The 12,982-nt window shown below is 41.4% G+C and overlaps 1 protein-coding gene across 2 annotated transcripts; it reads right to left on the reverse strand.

Moving 5' to 3' along the window:
- Nucleotides 1–5,264: 5,264 nt before the first annotated feature.
- Nucleotides 5,265–10,835, reverse strand: LOC106578919 (cell adhesion molecule CEACAM6). Of its 2 annotated transcripts, XM_014158191.3 has the most exons (11): nt 10,618–10,835; nt 9,701–10,021; nt 8,831–9,106; nt 7,725–7,979; nt 7,473–7,584; nt 7,228–7,256; nt 6,897–7,073; nt 6,700–6,770; nt 6,503–6,538; nt 6,246–6,277; nt 5,265–6,102 (listed from the first exon to the last, which is right to left on the reverse strand). In XM_014158191.3, coding segments are annotated over exons 1-11 (1,356 nt in total). In that variant the 5' UTR covers nt 10,664–10,835; the 3' UTR covers nt 5,265–6,101. The 2 variants fall into 2 exon arrangements, with proteins under 2 accessions (XP_014013666.3, XP_014013660.3); XM_014158185.3 differs by lacking the exon at nt 6,246–6,277.
- Nucleotides 10,836–12,982: the final 2,147 nt, after the last annotated feature.

Consider the following 12,982-nt stretch of genomic DNA (forward strand, 5'->3'; position numbering starts at 1 on the left):
ACGAAGAGCGGCATATATTGGCCGAAAAATAACACAACTGATGTTCATTTTATTTCGGGGTGTGGAGAAAAGTGAGGCGGGGCATCCGTTAAACAGTAATTAAAATATGTCAGCCTAAGTATCAAAAGTAAAAGTACATAATTTCACATTCCTTATATTAAGATGTTGTTATTTAAGTTTAGGTAGCCAGGGACACACTCCAATACTCAAACATAATTTACAAACAAAGCATTTGTGTTTAGTGAGTCTGCCAGATCAGAGGCAGTAGGGATGACTAGGGATGTTCTCTTGATAAGTGTGTGAATTGGACCATTTTCCTGTCCTGCTAAGCATTCGAAATGTAACAAGTATGTTTGGTGTCAGGAAAAATGTATGGAGTAAAAAGTACATCATTTTGGAGTTAAAGTAAAAGTTGTCAAAAATATAAATAGTAAAGTAAAGTACAGATACTCCCAAAAACCACTTAAGTTGTGCTTTAAAGTATTTGTACTTAAATACTTTACAAGATTCAAAAGGCACTCGCACATCTGAGCAATCTTGTTACAGGTGCATGGCAACAGTTGAAACAGGATGAATGAAAAAAGGAAACCGCACACTGTTCTTGATAGTATCACTGATATTTAATAAGCTTACGTATCGGCCTAACGGCCTTCGTCAGAGCTTTTGTGAATTTTCAGAAAACAGCACCTCTATGTAGACCTAGCCCCACCCACATCCGTTCCACGTATGGAAAGGGGTTGGAGGCAAAGGAAAAATAAATAAGTGCTACCAAACATAACAATATGCATTTCACAAATATTACAAAAGTGTATAGACAAGACGTACCGAACACGTCCATAAAATCACAACGAGGACATAGCAAGTTTTCATTAATCATTGGGTACATCATACAAAAAAACTAAGTAATCTTAAATAGGAACATATTTTAAATTCACAACATAACATACATAGGCATTTCATCATTAAGTCCTTTAGGAAATAATGTCTGGAGGGTGAAAATCCAAAAACATTCTCTTTTGCTCAGAGTATTATTAATATCACCTCCCCTGTCTGATATCTTGACTTTCTCTATACCACAAAATCTAAAGGTAGAAATGTCATGCTTTTGGTCATTAAAATGTACTGCGACTGGATAATCCCTGTCGTTTCTCCTGATTGAACTTTTATGTTCACTAATTCTCTGTTTGAGAGAGCGGGAGGTTTTACCGACATAGCAGAGCCCACATGGACATTTAATAATGTAAATAACATGGGTGGTGGTGCACGTGATGATATCGTTAATTTGAAACCGTTTTCCTGTGTGTGGGTGGCAGAAATATTCACACTTCATCATATTGTTGCACTGTGCGCATCCTCTACATTTATAGCTACCATTTGGTAGCGGGCGTAAAAGAGCCTGGCTGATTTTCTTTCGTGGCTGGCAGTTGGCATGAACCAATTTATTGCGCAAATTGCGACCTCTCCTATACACAATGAGTGGTGGATTCTTGAATTCAGCCGGCAAAGCTGGGTCCGATGATAAAATATGCCAATGTTTCTTAACCACACCTCCCACTTTTCGCGAATTCAAAGTATATGTGGTTGTGAACATAACGGAGTGTTCTTTTGCTTTAGCTGGTCTTTTTTGTAACAATTCATCTCGTGTTTTTCCCAATGCCAAATGAAGAGCTTCATCCACACATTGTGGCGAATAGCCTCTTCTTAGAAACCTAGTGCGCATCTCCGCTGCTTTTTCTAGATAATCATCATTGGAATAGCATATACGGCGCAGTCTGAAAAACTGGCTTCTAGGAAGTCCTCTTTTTAATGGCTCAGGGTGGAAGCTGTCCCCCTGTAATAGAGTATTTCTGTCTGTTTCTTTTCGATACAGAGTTGTAAACAGGGTTCCATTTGATTTCTCAATCCACATATCGAGGTAATGAACGCGTTGAGTGTCACTTTCAATAGTAAATTTGAGATTGGGATCCATGTCATTGAGTAGTACCATAAAATCTGACAGCTCTTGTTCAGTTCCTTCCCATATGCAAAAAATGTCGTCAATATATCGATACCACTTCAGGATTTTATTCAAAAATGGATTTTCGTTTTTGTTAATGACTAAACGTTCTTCAAATAGACCCACATAAAGGTTAGCATAGCTCGGAGCGAATGTGGAGCCCATCGACGTTCCATTCGTTTGGAGGTAGTATTCATCATCAAACCTAAAATAGTTATACTTTAAAACATATTCTGCCAGCTCTAAAATAAAGTTTGTTGGTGGATATTCATTAGTATCTCTGTCTCCCAAATAGTGAGCTAGTGCTGCCAGCCCCCCCGCATGGGGAATGCTGGTATATAGACTCTCAACATCTAATGTGACCAGAATACAGTCTTCTTTCAAACCCGTTATTGGTGAGATCTTGTTTATGAAGTCTATAGAGTCTTTTACATATGATGGCAATGCTTGCACATGAGTTTTAATAAAAGCGTCTACAAAGTTCGACAATGGCTCTAGCATTGAGCCTATTCCTGCAACCACTGGTCTGCCTGGATAATTGCCTTGTTGTGTTTTAGGTTTGTGTAATTTCGGTAAAATGTAGAGGCATGGACGTATGGCACATTTGCAGCAAAGATATTCATATTCAGGTTTTGAGATAAGGTGGTTTAATAGGGCTTGCTCCAAACTAGAGCATATATCCCTTTGGAACACCTGTGTGGGATCAACACTTAGTTTTCTATAGAAACGTTCATTACTGAGTTGTCTCTGAATTTCTTCTTTATATTTTTCATAGTCTAAAACAACTACAGCACCCCCCTTGTCTGCAGGTTTAATAACCAACGATGGATCTTTCATTAATTCATTAAGTGCCTGTTCTTCTGTTCTAGTGAGATTTTTCTGAATGTGGTTTGTTTGTCTCGTATACACTGACATGGCTTCTTGTTCGACTAACCTACAATAGGTATTAATCGAAGAATTGTTAACTATGGGACAGAATTTGCTTTTGGGCTTAAAATGTGTGCCAGTTCGTTGATGTGTTTCTTGGCCCGAAACAGTGTTTTGTGAAAACACATGCTTAAGTTTAATCTTTCGGAAGAATTTGAACAGATCTACTTTCATATCAAATGGTTTATCTGTACATGTAGGTACAAAAGAGAGACCCTTAGATAAGACTGAGACTTGAGCGTCAGTAAGGTCTTTTTTGGAGAGGTTAATTACCGCGTCCTGCTGTAGCTCCGTGTCCACGGCCTGTGATCCTGGTCTCCTCTTCGACCGCTTGCCTCTCCAACATCGTTTCTTTTCTTTCGTAGAGCCTTGTGTTGCTTCCGGGCTAGAAAAACCGGCTGTGTGCCATGATAGCTGGAGTCACTGTCTGTAGGGAATTCGCTCTCGGTGGATGCCTCTGTGTCCACATTTCCATGTCCTCCTGCTGCTGCGTATCTGCGTCCCTCAATCAGTGGTGCGTCCCTACGTCGGCCTCTCCGTGCTCCTGTCCTTGGGCTTTCCCATGCATACACCTGGTTAAGCTGGTAATCCTCTGTGTCACGCTGATATTTCTTGATCTTTGTTGCTTGTAGAGAGTCTCTGTATTTCCCAATGGACTGGTTGATCGCGTCGTCTATGGCTGTAAAATTAAGGCCTAGAATCTCCTTCATCACAACCTCATGTTCGCTAATCTTAACTTCAACTTCTTTTGCTTCCTTCGACACATGCTCAACGATTAATAACATTAAATCTAGTGAACATTTATTGAGTATATCACCACATTGATGAACGAAAGTTTTGTCGTTAAATACTTAAATACTTTACACCACTGGTCATTGCCTGTCCAGACCCGGGACCGTTGACGGGCACGGCTGCGACTGAGACGGGGGGGACAAGTCATGTCCTCGGCCCCTGCTGGTCCTCAGGAGTTGCCTGCTACGGAGACTGAGCCCACCCCAGATGTCATACCCGATCTCACCTCCATTACTGTGGTGTATGGGGGAACCCTCTCCCCTGGCTCAGGTGGCCTATGCGATTCCAGCAGCATTGCCACACGGTAGTGAGCCTAAGTTGCTGACTGGACCCTATTCCTATCTGCCACCAGATCATCACCAGCCAAAGTTACCCGGCGAGCCACACTAGGGGACCCTCCAGCAGCACCGAACCCATCTGTTGCTACCTCCAATGACCGGTCCAGCCCTGACCTGGGCCCATCAGGGGACCAAGCCATACCACTGTCACCAGCTACTGATAGTACAGATTCACCTGACCCAGCCACCGCCCTGGGTCCCGTTCGGGGTGTCCGTGTCCAGGATGCCCCTGCCCAGCATGCACCCCCTGACCTAGCTCCAATCCTGGTCCTGCAGTTACGGACTCACCAAGTACAGTGAGGGTGGTGGTTCCCTCAAATGAACTGGCAGGGAAGGCTGTCAGGATACAGGTGTAGTTCACAGCATCAGTCATCTCCACATATTTTATAGTGAAGGAGAGATCCTCTGTGGAAGCACCAGAGAACTCCACTCTCCCTTTTAGGCACAAATCAACATGTGTTTCCCAAAGGTAGGGCTATGGTGAGCTATGCCAACCTCTTTTCTATCTGATTGCTCTTACCGCCACATAACCTGAGTGAGATTGTCCTGGAGCAACTGACTAAGTAGTGTGACATCATTAGCCAGGAACGCCATCATCTGTTGGTCAACACTGACCTGGGCTGTCAAAACTACTGGAGATGCAGAGAAGGGGGAGAGAGTGAGAGATAGAGAAACAGAGATAATCAGAGCGACAGAGAGAAACATAAACTAGGAATAATTAGATTATCTTTGCATCCCTACAGATTGTTTGACCAAACAGCAGCTTAATTACTGGGGAAGAGACCCCGTGTTTGACTCATGTTAAGTAACGGTATTAGTGAGCGGTGGTCTGAAGGTATGTATTAGTGTAAAATTATAGAAAGTCGACACTATATTCTCCCAACATATAATGGGTTAACATAAGCAATGTTTTGGCACGTAGTGCCTTATAGGTTGAAATGTAAAATGTAGTTTAGTGTAAAATTATACCAGTATTAGTTAAGCAATTGTACTTCAACATATTACAGATGTAGATGGGTTAAATATACTACAAAATATGTTGATGTGACAAAAGATTTAAGCGTTACCGATCAGTGCTGCCGATATCAAAGAGAACTTTTGCTGCCTTCATCTCTCTTCCTACTCAAAAAACTAGCTATATGAATGAAAAACAACACAGAGACGCTATGTTCCTGTTTCGTTTGTCTAATTTACACACAAGACATTTAATATTGGGATTCATTTCTTTATTGTTCAATTAATCCTGTGAGACAAAATAAGAACTATTTACAAGACCCTATAGTGATCAGAGACCTATGATAAATACAAAGTTGTTGATGTACTCGTTTGTGATATTTTCATCCACTCCAACTCCACTCATTTAACACTCACAGTGCATGAATTGTGTATAATATTATTCTAAATAAAGTGTGATGGTCAAGTTTATACGTATTACACCCAATTCCAGAGTCATTAACAAAATCCATACATGGAGCAGGGTTCAGTTCATGAGATGAATAAAACATCTAATTCCATTATTTTATTGGAATTTCAGTTAATCTTCTGCATCCTATATAGTGCACTAGTTTTGGACAGAACCACATAGGTAGTGGAGTAGGAGTCAGCAAGCATAGCAGGATCACTCAGACTTCCTCCTTTCAGTGGAAAAAAAAAGCTGTTGCATCTGCTACATGTGTAATGTGGTTCAGTGTAGGAAGTTTCTATGAAACCTCCCCTGATGGCATTTAATGTAACACAGGTCATTATGGTCTGAGGGATAGCAGTTTGACCAGAAGAAGTCGATTGAAATGAGTAGGACTTCAACTGGTGTGTGTAATTTAAGGGGATACAATTTGTCCTTGTGTCTCAGTGTACTGTTACCTGGTCTATATTACATTGAGCAATTAGACAAAGACCAGTGTCTCATCAGAGGTGGAGTACAGTAGTGTCTAGTCTTCTTGGCTGGTCATCCAGTGGTTTGTTGTGTCCATGTTTACTTGATTAAGGTGTAAAACTTGATGGGTGAAGTCCAGAGCCAACTGAAGATATGTAGTTGAGATCAGCTGCTCTCTGAGTCAGGGAGAGCGAGAGAGAGAGAGAGAGAGAGAGAGAGAGAGAGAGAGAGAGATTGAGACCGAGGCAACTATAAAGCTATAAAACAAGTATAATCAATGGTAATATCATAACAAGGATTCAATAAACAGTTCACTTACCAATTTATAATTTTATTGTCTGTGTTGGAGCCCTGGATTTCCCGGGTTAGTAAAGACAGAACGAGACACACTGAGTACATTTGTATAAATCGTCTATACCTAACTACTGTAGGTAGGTTATTCAGGGATGATGTGGTACATCAAAGATTGTGTATCGGTGAGTTCTCCTTTTCATTACAGCTATAACAAAATGCTTCAATGCAGTAAGGTGCCAGCAAGGTGCCAGCAAGGTGCCAGAGGTACCTTGTACTACTTACAGTGTCAGTGTTGGTTTGTCTGGTAGGAAGTTTTCCCTGAGAGAGAACAGTAAAGGACTCAGTCACTACAGTATACTAACAGACCCACAGTCTGTCACAATGCTGCTATCGCTGTAACTAACTCATACAGGACATGGTGGGAACCATAGGATTACAATATCATAAGTGTTTCATTTAACTTTGTGGTGGAAACTCACTCTTAAAGGTAGTGTTGGAGCTCCAGTTTTCTTATTTCCTATGCACTCATACTCGTGTTCGCCTGCAGAAGCTGTGTGGGCATGTGGTGGGTGGAGAGAGAGAAAAACAAAATAGCAGCTGATGAAGTTGATAACGAGACAGATTGTTGTCAGCTCGCAAATATTTGCTACACTATATACGCAAACCTCTCTCTGACCTTTGGTTCCTGGTGCATGGCTGGTGGCTATAGTATGGCTGGTGCCTGGTTGTGGTTGCTTGCGATCATGGGTTCTGTCCTGGATTTGGGTGGTCAGTTTGTGCCCCTCACGTCCTTTGTCAGGGCTGGACATGGACATATCCTCTGTCTGGGACGATCTGCTCAGTGCGTCTGTATCTGATGGACATCAAAGATGATAAAGGACAACTGTGGTCATCAGCTGCAGCACAGAAAGGCTCTCCACTCTCATCTCAATACTTGTATGAATGATATTACCATACAGTAATTGAAAAAAGTGTACTAGACTAAAATTATCATGTTTTTCTCTTACCTTTCTCTTCGTTGGTCCCTTTCTTGTTCCTAAACAACATACAGAAAACATTTACATTTACTTCCAAAATGGTCTGCAAAATATTTATACACAAAACCTCAATTGTCTTTTTGAAATGTATTGTTATTTCCCCACAATTGATAGACTAAATGTTTTCTATTGAAATCAATGGTTTCCAGTTTTTGTTACACCAGAAGAAAAATGACTTATTGGCATAACAAACCACATTAGTTTCATAGACTCACCGATGATGAGTTATGCTGAAATAGAGACCAAGAGCTACAGCAACGACTACCAACATCACAGCGACTGCTATACCTGCTGCTCCCTCTGGGCTTAGGGGTGGAGGGGTTTTATCTGCAATGCTCCAACACAGGAACTCATTCAATAAACAAAACACAACCTATAGAAATAATGCTGATGTGATGTTGATCGTTTTGGGCATTAGTTAGCTTTGATGGTCTACGTCTAATGGTGAATGTATCAGAGACCAGTACCTTTAACTGACAGACTATGGCCCATAGAGACAACTGTTCCAGTGAGATCATTCTTAGCATCACATCTGTAGTCCCCGCTGTTGTTGTAGCTGACGCTCTTTATGATGTATCCAGCTTCATGTACACCTGTCTGTTGCCCATTGAACCGCCAGGTGAATGTAGCAGGCGGTACAGACTGAACGGAGCAGTAAATGAGGGTGAATGACTCCACCTCAGCGATGTGTTGGCCCAGGATGGTATTGGAATCTGGTCCATCTGTAAGCCCATGAACAAAAGACCCTCAGACTGTAGTAGTAAACACAACATGCACAGATGTAGGATCTTAATTTGAGCCAGTATGCTACAGCAGAAATATTATGAATTATTTATTTTTTATAATTAATGGACATCTTCGTAGGGGTGGCTACATTTTTTGTAAGGAAAATCAAGTCTGAAATTTCTAAATGGAAATTACTAACTTCAGAAGCCTTTTAAAACCTCAATACAGGAAAGTGCAGGAGATGCAGGAAAGTTATCATGCAACAGGGTAATCAAATTAAGATCCTGCAGCTGCATGATGAGGGCCAAGAATTTTTCCTGACCACATGACCTGAACAGAAAAAAAGTGGGCTCTAAGAACTGGGCATTATGAGTGTAATATCTCATAGGGCAGTTTTCCCAGACACAGACTAAAGGTGCACTATGCAGAAATTGGTCCACCATTTCCTGGTTGCTAAAATTCAAATAGTTTACTTAATTTCAGTTTATGTGACAAAACAAGCAAGTATTGTGAAGACAATCATTGAACCATCCAAACCACTTTTATCTTTTCCATAACCCAAAATATTGTATTTTCAAAAATGAAATTGAAGATTGGGAAACATAGAAATAGCGCACATAGAACATATCTATTGCTTCTTAGACTTGCTTTCAATGAATGATAGATCTATAACTCACACTTCTATGTGAATTTGGTCGAGTCGCCCAAGAAGTAACATATTGCAGCTTTAAACCTAGTTCTGGATTTAAAATACTTGGAAGCGTGCTTGTTAGTTCAGGACTAGGCTTAATTTGTGTCTGAGAAACCGACCCATAGATTATTAGATTAGTTATAGACCGTTACTTACAGATCACTATCATTCTATAGGAGGCAGTAGCAGAGCTGGCAGGGTTGGTGAGTTTACACACATATTCTCCGCTGTCGTGTCTCTTCACAGGACTGATGGATAATTTCCTGTTTTCCTCTGAGAAGAATATATTGCCACCAGCGGATAGAGGCTGACCTTCCTTCATCCATTGTATAGCAGTGATGTTACCAGCAGCCTCACAGGTTAAGTTGGCGGAGCTCACATTTGCAAACAGATGGTTTGATGGTCCTGTGATGTTGGCATCAGATATATTCTCTGTAAAACATGAAGTCATAGCCAACACTTATGAATATCAAAGATACCACAATGATAATGATGATGATGATTTTTATGGTTTTGATGATGATAAGGTCAAGTGATATCTATTTCAAAGTTTCCTCATTGTAACTAAACTCTTAATCTTTATTGCCAAATACATTAATTGACTTCAAAATTGATGACATATACCCATTGATTATTGAATGTAAGTTCCCACTGGGCACACACTGGTTGAATTAATGTTGTTTCCACCTGAAATTACGTTGAATTGACGTGGAATAGACGTTGAATTGACGTATGTGCCTCATAACCTTAGTTCAACAGCCATATCCCATCATAACCCAAAATATAAGCTTGTTTTACTCCAATGTTTGTAAATAATATAAATGTAAACAAACACTGTATAGCCTCAAAAGATGGTTACAACTATAATGTTGATATCCATAGCTTTGTCTATGATTTTCAGAATTGTTTCATTTCACCAGACCCATATCTCAGCTTTAACCAAAACTGAAGCGGGACGACCACTTTGTTATTTTTTCATTTAAGGATTTGAGCTTTAACTGTCTTTGTCATGGCACTTGGACTTACCATACACAACCAGTTCAGTTGATCCATTGATTGTTTCTGCTGTAGCTGTTGTTATAGCCACTCTGTATTCTCCACTGTCAGCCAGGGTCAGATTCCTGAGCTCCAGAGATCCAGTAGTTTTGTTCAGAGTGATCCTGTCTCCGTATCCAGGCCCTATAGAGTCATCACTGGATGAGATTATAATATTGGCTCCACCAACACTCCAGGATATTCTTATGAACGGCTGGGCTGGTGGGCTTAGATTTGTGATGAACATCACTGTCCCTCCTTCTGCTCCATTCACAGGACCTTGTGGAAACAGACCCTGACCGGCACAGAGACCTGAAGGGAATACAGGGCGGCAGAGAGCATGGCCTCAGACAACATGCTGTACATGGTGGTACACACTGTACACTAAAACGTTCCATCATTCAGGACCGTTCTAAATGACTGACTCAGAGAACAATAGGCCCAGTAACAATCACACAGCACTAATAGTCAGACATAGCTAGCTATACGTACACACAACACAGACAGACTGTCTTCCACAAAAAGGGGTGTAGCCAACATTTGTAGTTCAAACACAGGAGAATAAGACGTGGAATCAACATTTTACTAATTTCACGTGGTGTCTGACAAATACATGAATATATCAACTGAATAAGGCATGATCACTGACAGAGAGTTTTCTCCCTTACTTTGGTAATCAGAGTGTAATTACTGTACTCTACTGTACACAGTAATCTATAGTACAATAATTTCAATTCAATCAAAGGAAACTGTAGCTGTATGAAATTAGCAACGAGTGTAGTTATTGTGCAGTTAGTGCTACGTGCAATTACATTGTAACTACAATGTAAATGTACAACTCAAAGATCTGTAAAGCATGGCCTAGGTAACAACAAGGTTTAAAGAGACAAAGAAGATATCTGCTTTACCTGTGAGTATGAACAGAGTGAGAGAGATGGCTACTGTAGTTTTCATTGCTGTTGGAATACTTTGTTCTGTTCCAGATTTAGAGAGTGCTTCTAGTACACTCACAGTATGATGCTATAGAATAGGCTGAGGTACTATCTTTTAGAGCTGCCAGCCAGGTGACAAGGAAGTTCCCCATTTACTGTAAGCCACATTGCAGTGACCTTTGTGTCAGTTCATGTAATGGCCCTGTAATGTTATTTTGATACAGATATTTATGGTTTACTGTACATGAAGGACAGGAAATCGGTAAACTAGATAATGATCTGCATGGCAGATAAACACACACTTTTTCCTAACATCGTCATTCATTAATGTGATTCGCCATTCAGGATTGGGCCTTGCTGTGGAATGAAGTTAGGACACAAACACTCAAAGAGAGAAGGATGTTGACCAAAACTACAGCTTTTAATGAATCCAGTAAACAAGCTTTAGTTTAGTCGTCAACCCAAACATGAACTTGAACTACAAGCAAGTTGTGGATCTTATAACTTTATTCAGTCTTTACCTGGACAGCCACACCCTCAACTAGGCAATTACTCACATTTGTTAGACAATGTTACATTTTTGGTAACATTTCCCTTTATTCTAAATAAACTGAACAAAAATATTAATGCAACACGCAACAAACAAAGATTTTACTGAGTTATAGTTCATATAAGGAAATCAGTCAATTGAAATAAATAAATTAGGCTGTGGTTTAACGTGATTGGGGATACAGACATGCATCTGTTGGTCACAGAAACCTTACAAAAATTAGGGGCGTGGATAAGAAAACCAGTTAGTATCTGGTGTGACCACCATTTGCCTCATGCAGCATGACACATCTCCTTTGCATAGAGTTGATCAGGCTGTTTATTGTGGCCTGTTTTCCCACTCCTCTTCAATGGCTGTGTGAATTTGCTGGGTATTGGCGGGAACTGGAACACGATGTAATACAGGTCGATCCAGAGCATCTCAAACATGCACAGTGGGTGACATGTCTGGTGTGTATGCAGGTCATGGAGGAATTGGGACATGTTCAGCTTCCGGGAATTGTGTACAGATCCTTGCAACATGGGGTCGTGCATTATCATGCTGAAATATGAGGTGATGGCGGTGTAGGATTGACACTACAACGGGCCTCAGGATCTCGTCACAGTATCTCTATGCATTCAAATTTCAATCAATAAAATGCAATTGTGTTTGTTGTCCATAGCTGATGCCTGCCCATACAATAACCCCACTGCCACCATGGGGCGCTCTGTTCACAAAGTTGACATCAGCAAACCGCTCGCCCACACGAGGCCATTCACAATGTCTGCCATCTACTCGGAACAGATGAAACCGGGATTCATCTGTGAAGAGCACACTTCTCCAGCGTGCCAGTGGCCATCTAAGGTGAGCATTTGCCCACTGAAGCCGGTTACAACGCCAAACTGCAGTCAGGTCAAACCCTGGTGAGGACAACGAGCATGCAGATTGTCACGATTTTCTAAGACAGAACCCAGAAGCAGACCAGGACAAGGTGAGTAAAATGAAGGTGAATATTTATTGGTAGTCTTGATGTGTAAATTGAATAATCCAGGAGACGGAACGGCAGCGGAGGTGAGTTGATGAGAGTGAATGGGTTGATCCAATGAAGTCACTGAATCCACCGACGGCCAGGTAAGGGAGTTGAATGTTCCGGGAGAATGACTGTAGACAGAGTAAACGGGAGTGAGTAACCAGCAACAAGTACAGAATAACAAAACAAACTCAGGGAACATGAGGCTGATATGCTGGCACAACATACTGTTCGTTGCTAACGATCCGGCAGGGAATGGATGTCAGGTCAGGGCTTATGAAGAGGTGATGATCAGGACCAGGTGTGCAGATGGTTGATGAGATGCAGGTGCGGGTAATCAAAAGTTCTCCCGCCTAGCTTCGTCGCCTGGCAACCAGACAGGGTGCGTTCAGGAACCTCAGACAAAAGACTCCAAAACCAAAAAACAGTCAGCTCAGGCAGAAAACAGACTCAGGAAGCGGGATTCCTGACACAGATGAGCTTCCCTGAGACAGTTTCTGACAGTTTGGTCTTGGGCTGGCATGGTTACACGTGGTCTGCGGTTGTGAGGCCTGTTGGATGTACTGCCAAATTCTCCAAAATTCTCTAAAGCAGCTTATTGTAGAGAAATTAACATTACATTCTCTGGCAACAACTCTGGTGGACATTACTGCAGTCAATATCCCAATTGCACGCTCCCTCAACTTGAGACATGTATGGCCAGGAGCACGAATACAGGACATCATCAGGCTGCTTCCGACTGTTCTACGACAGATGCCGGGAGCTGACATTGTCGTACTCTG

Source organism: Salmo salar, chromosome 02, assembly GCF_965601325.2.
Source record: "Salmo salar chromosome 02, fSalSal1, whole genome shotgun sequence".
NCBI classification, from domain to species: Eukaryota; Metazoa; Chordata; class Actinopteri; order Salmoniformes; family Salmonidae; genus Salmo; species Salmo salar.

Excerpts from the sequence above, each read along its gene's own strand:
- LOC106578919 (XM_014158185.3), bottom strand. The coding sequence starts at position 10,663 with ATGAAAACTACAGTAGCCATCTCTCTCACTCTGTTCATACTCACAG. Across the intron at positions 7,257-7,472 it reads TTCAGCATAACTCATCATCG|GAACAAGAAAGGGACCAACG; the intron begins GTGAGTCTATGA and ends TATGTTGTTTAG. Across the intron at positions 7,074-7,227 it reads AGGGACCAACGAAGAGAAAG|ATACAGACGCACTGAGCAGA; the intron begins GTAAGAGAAAAA and ends GATGTCCATCAG.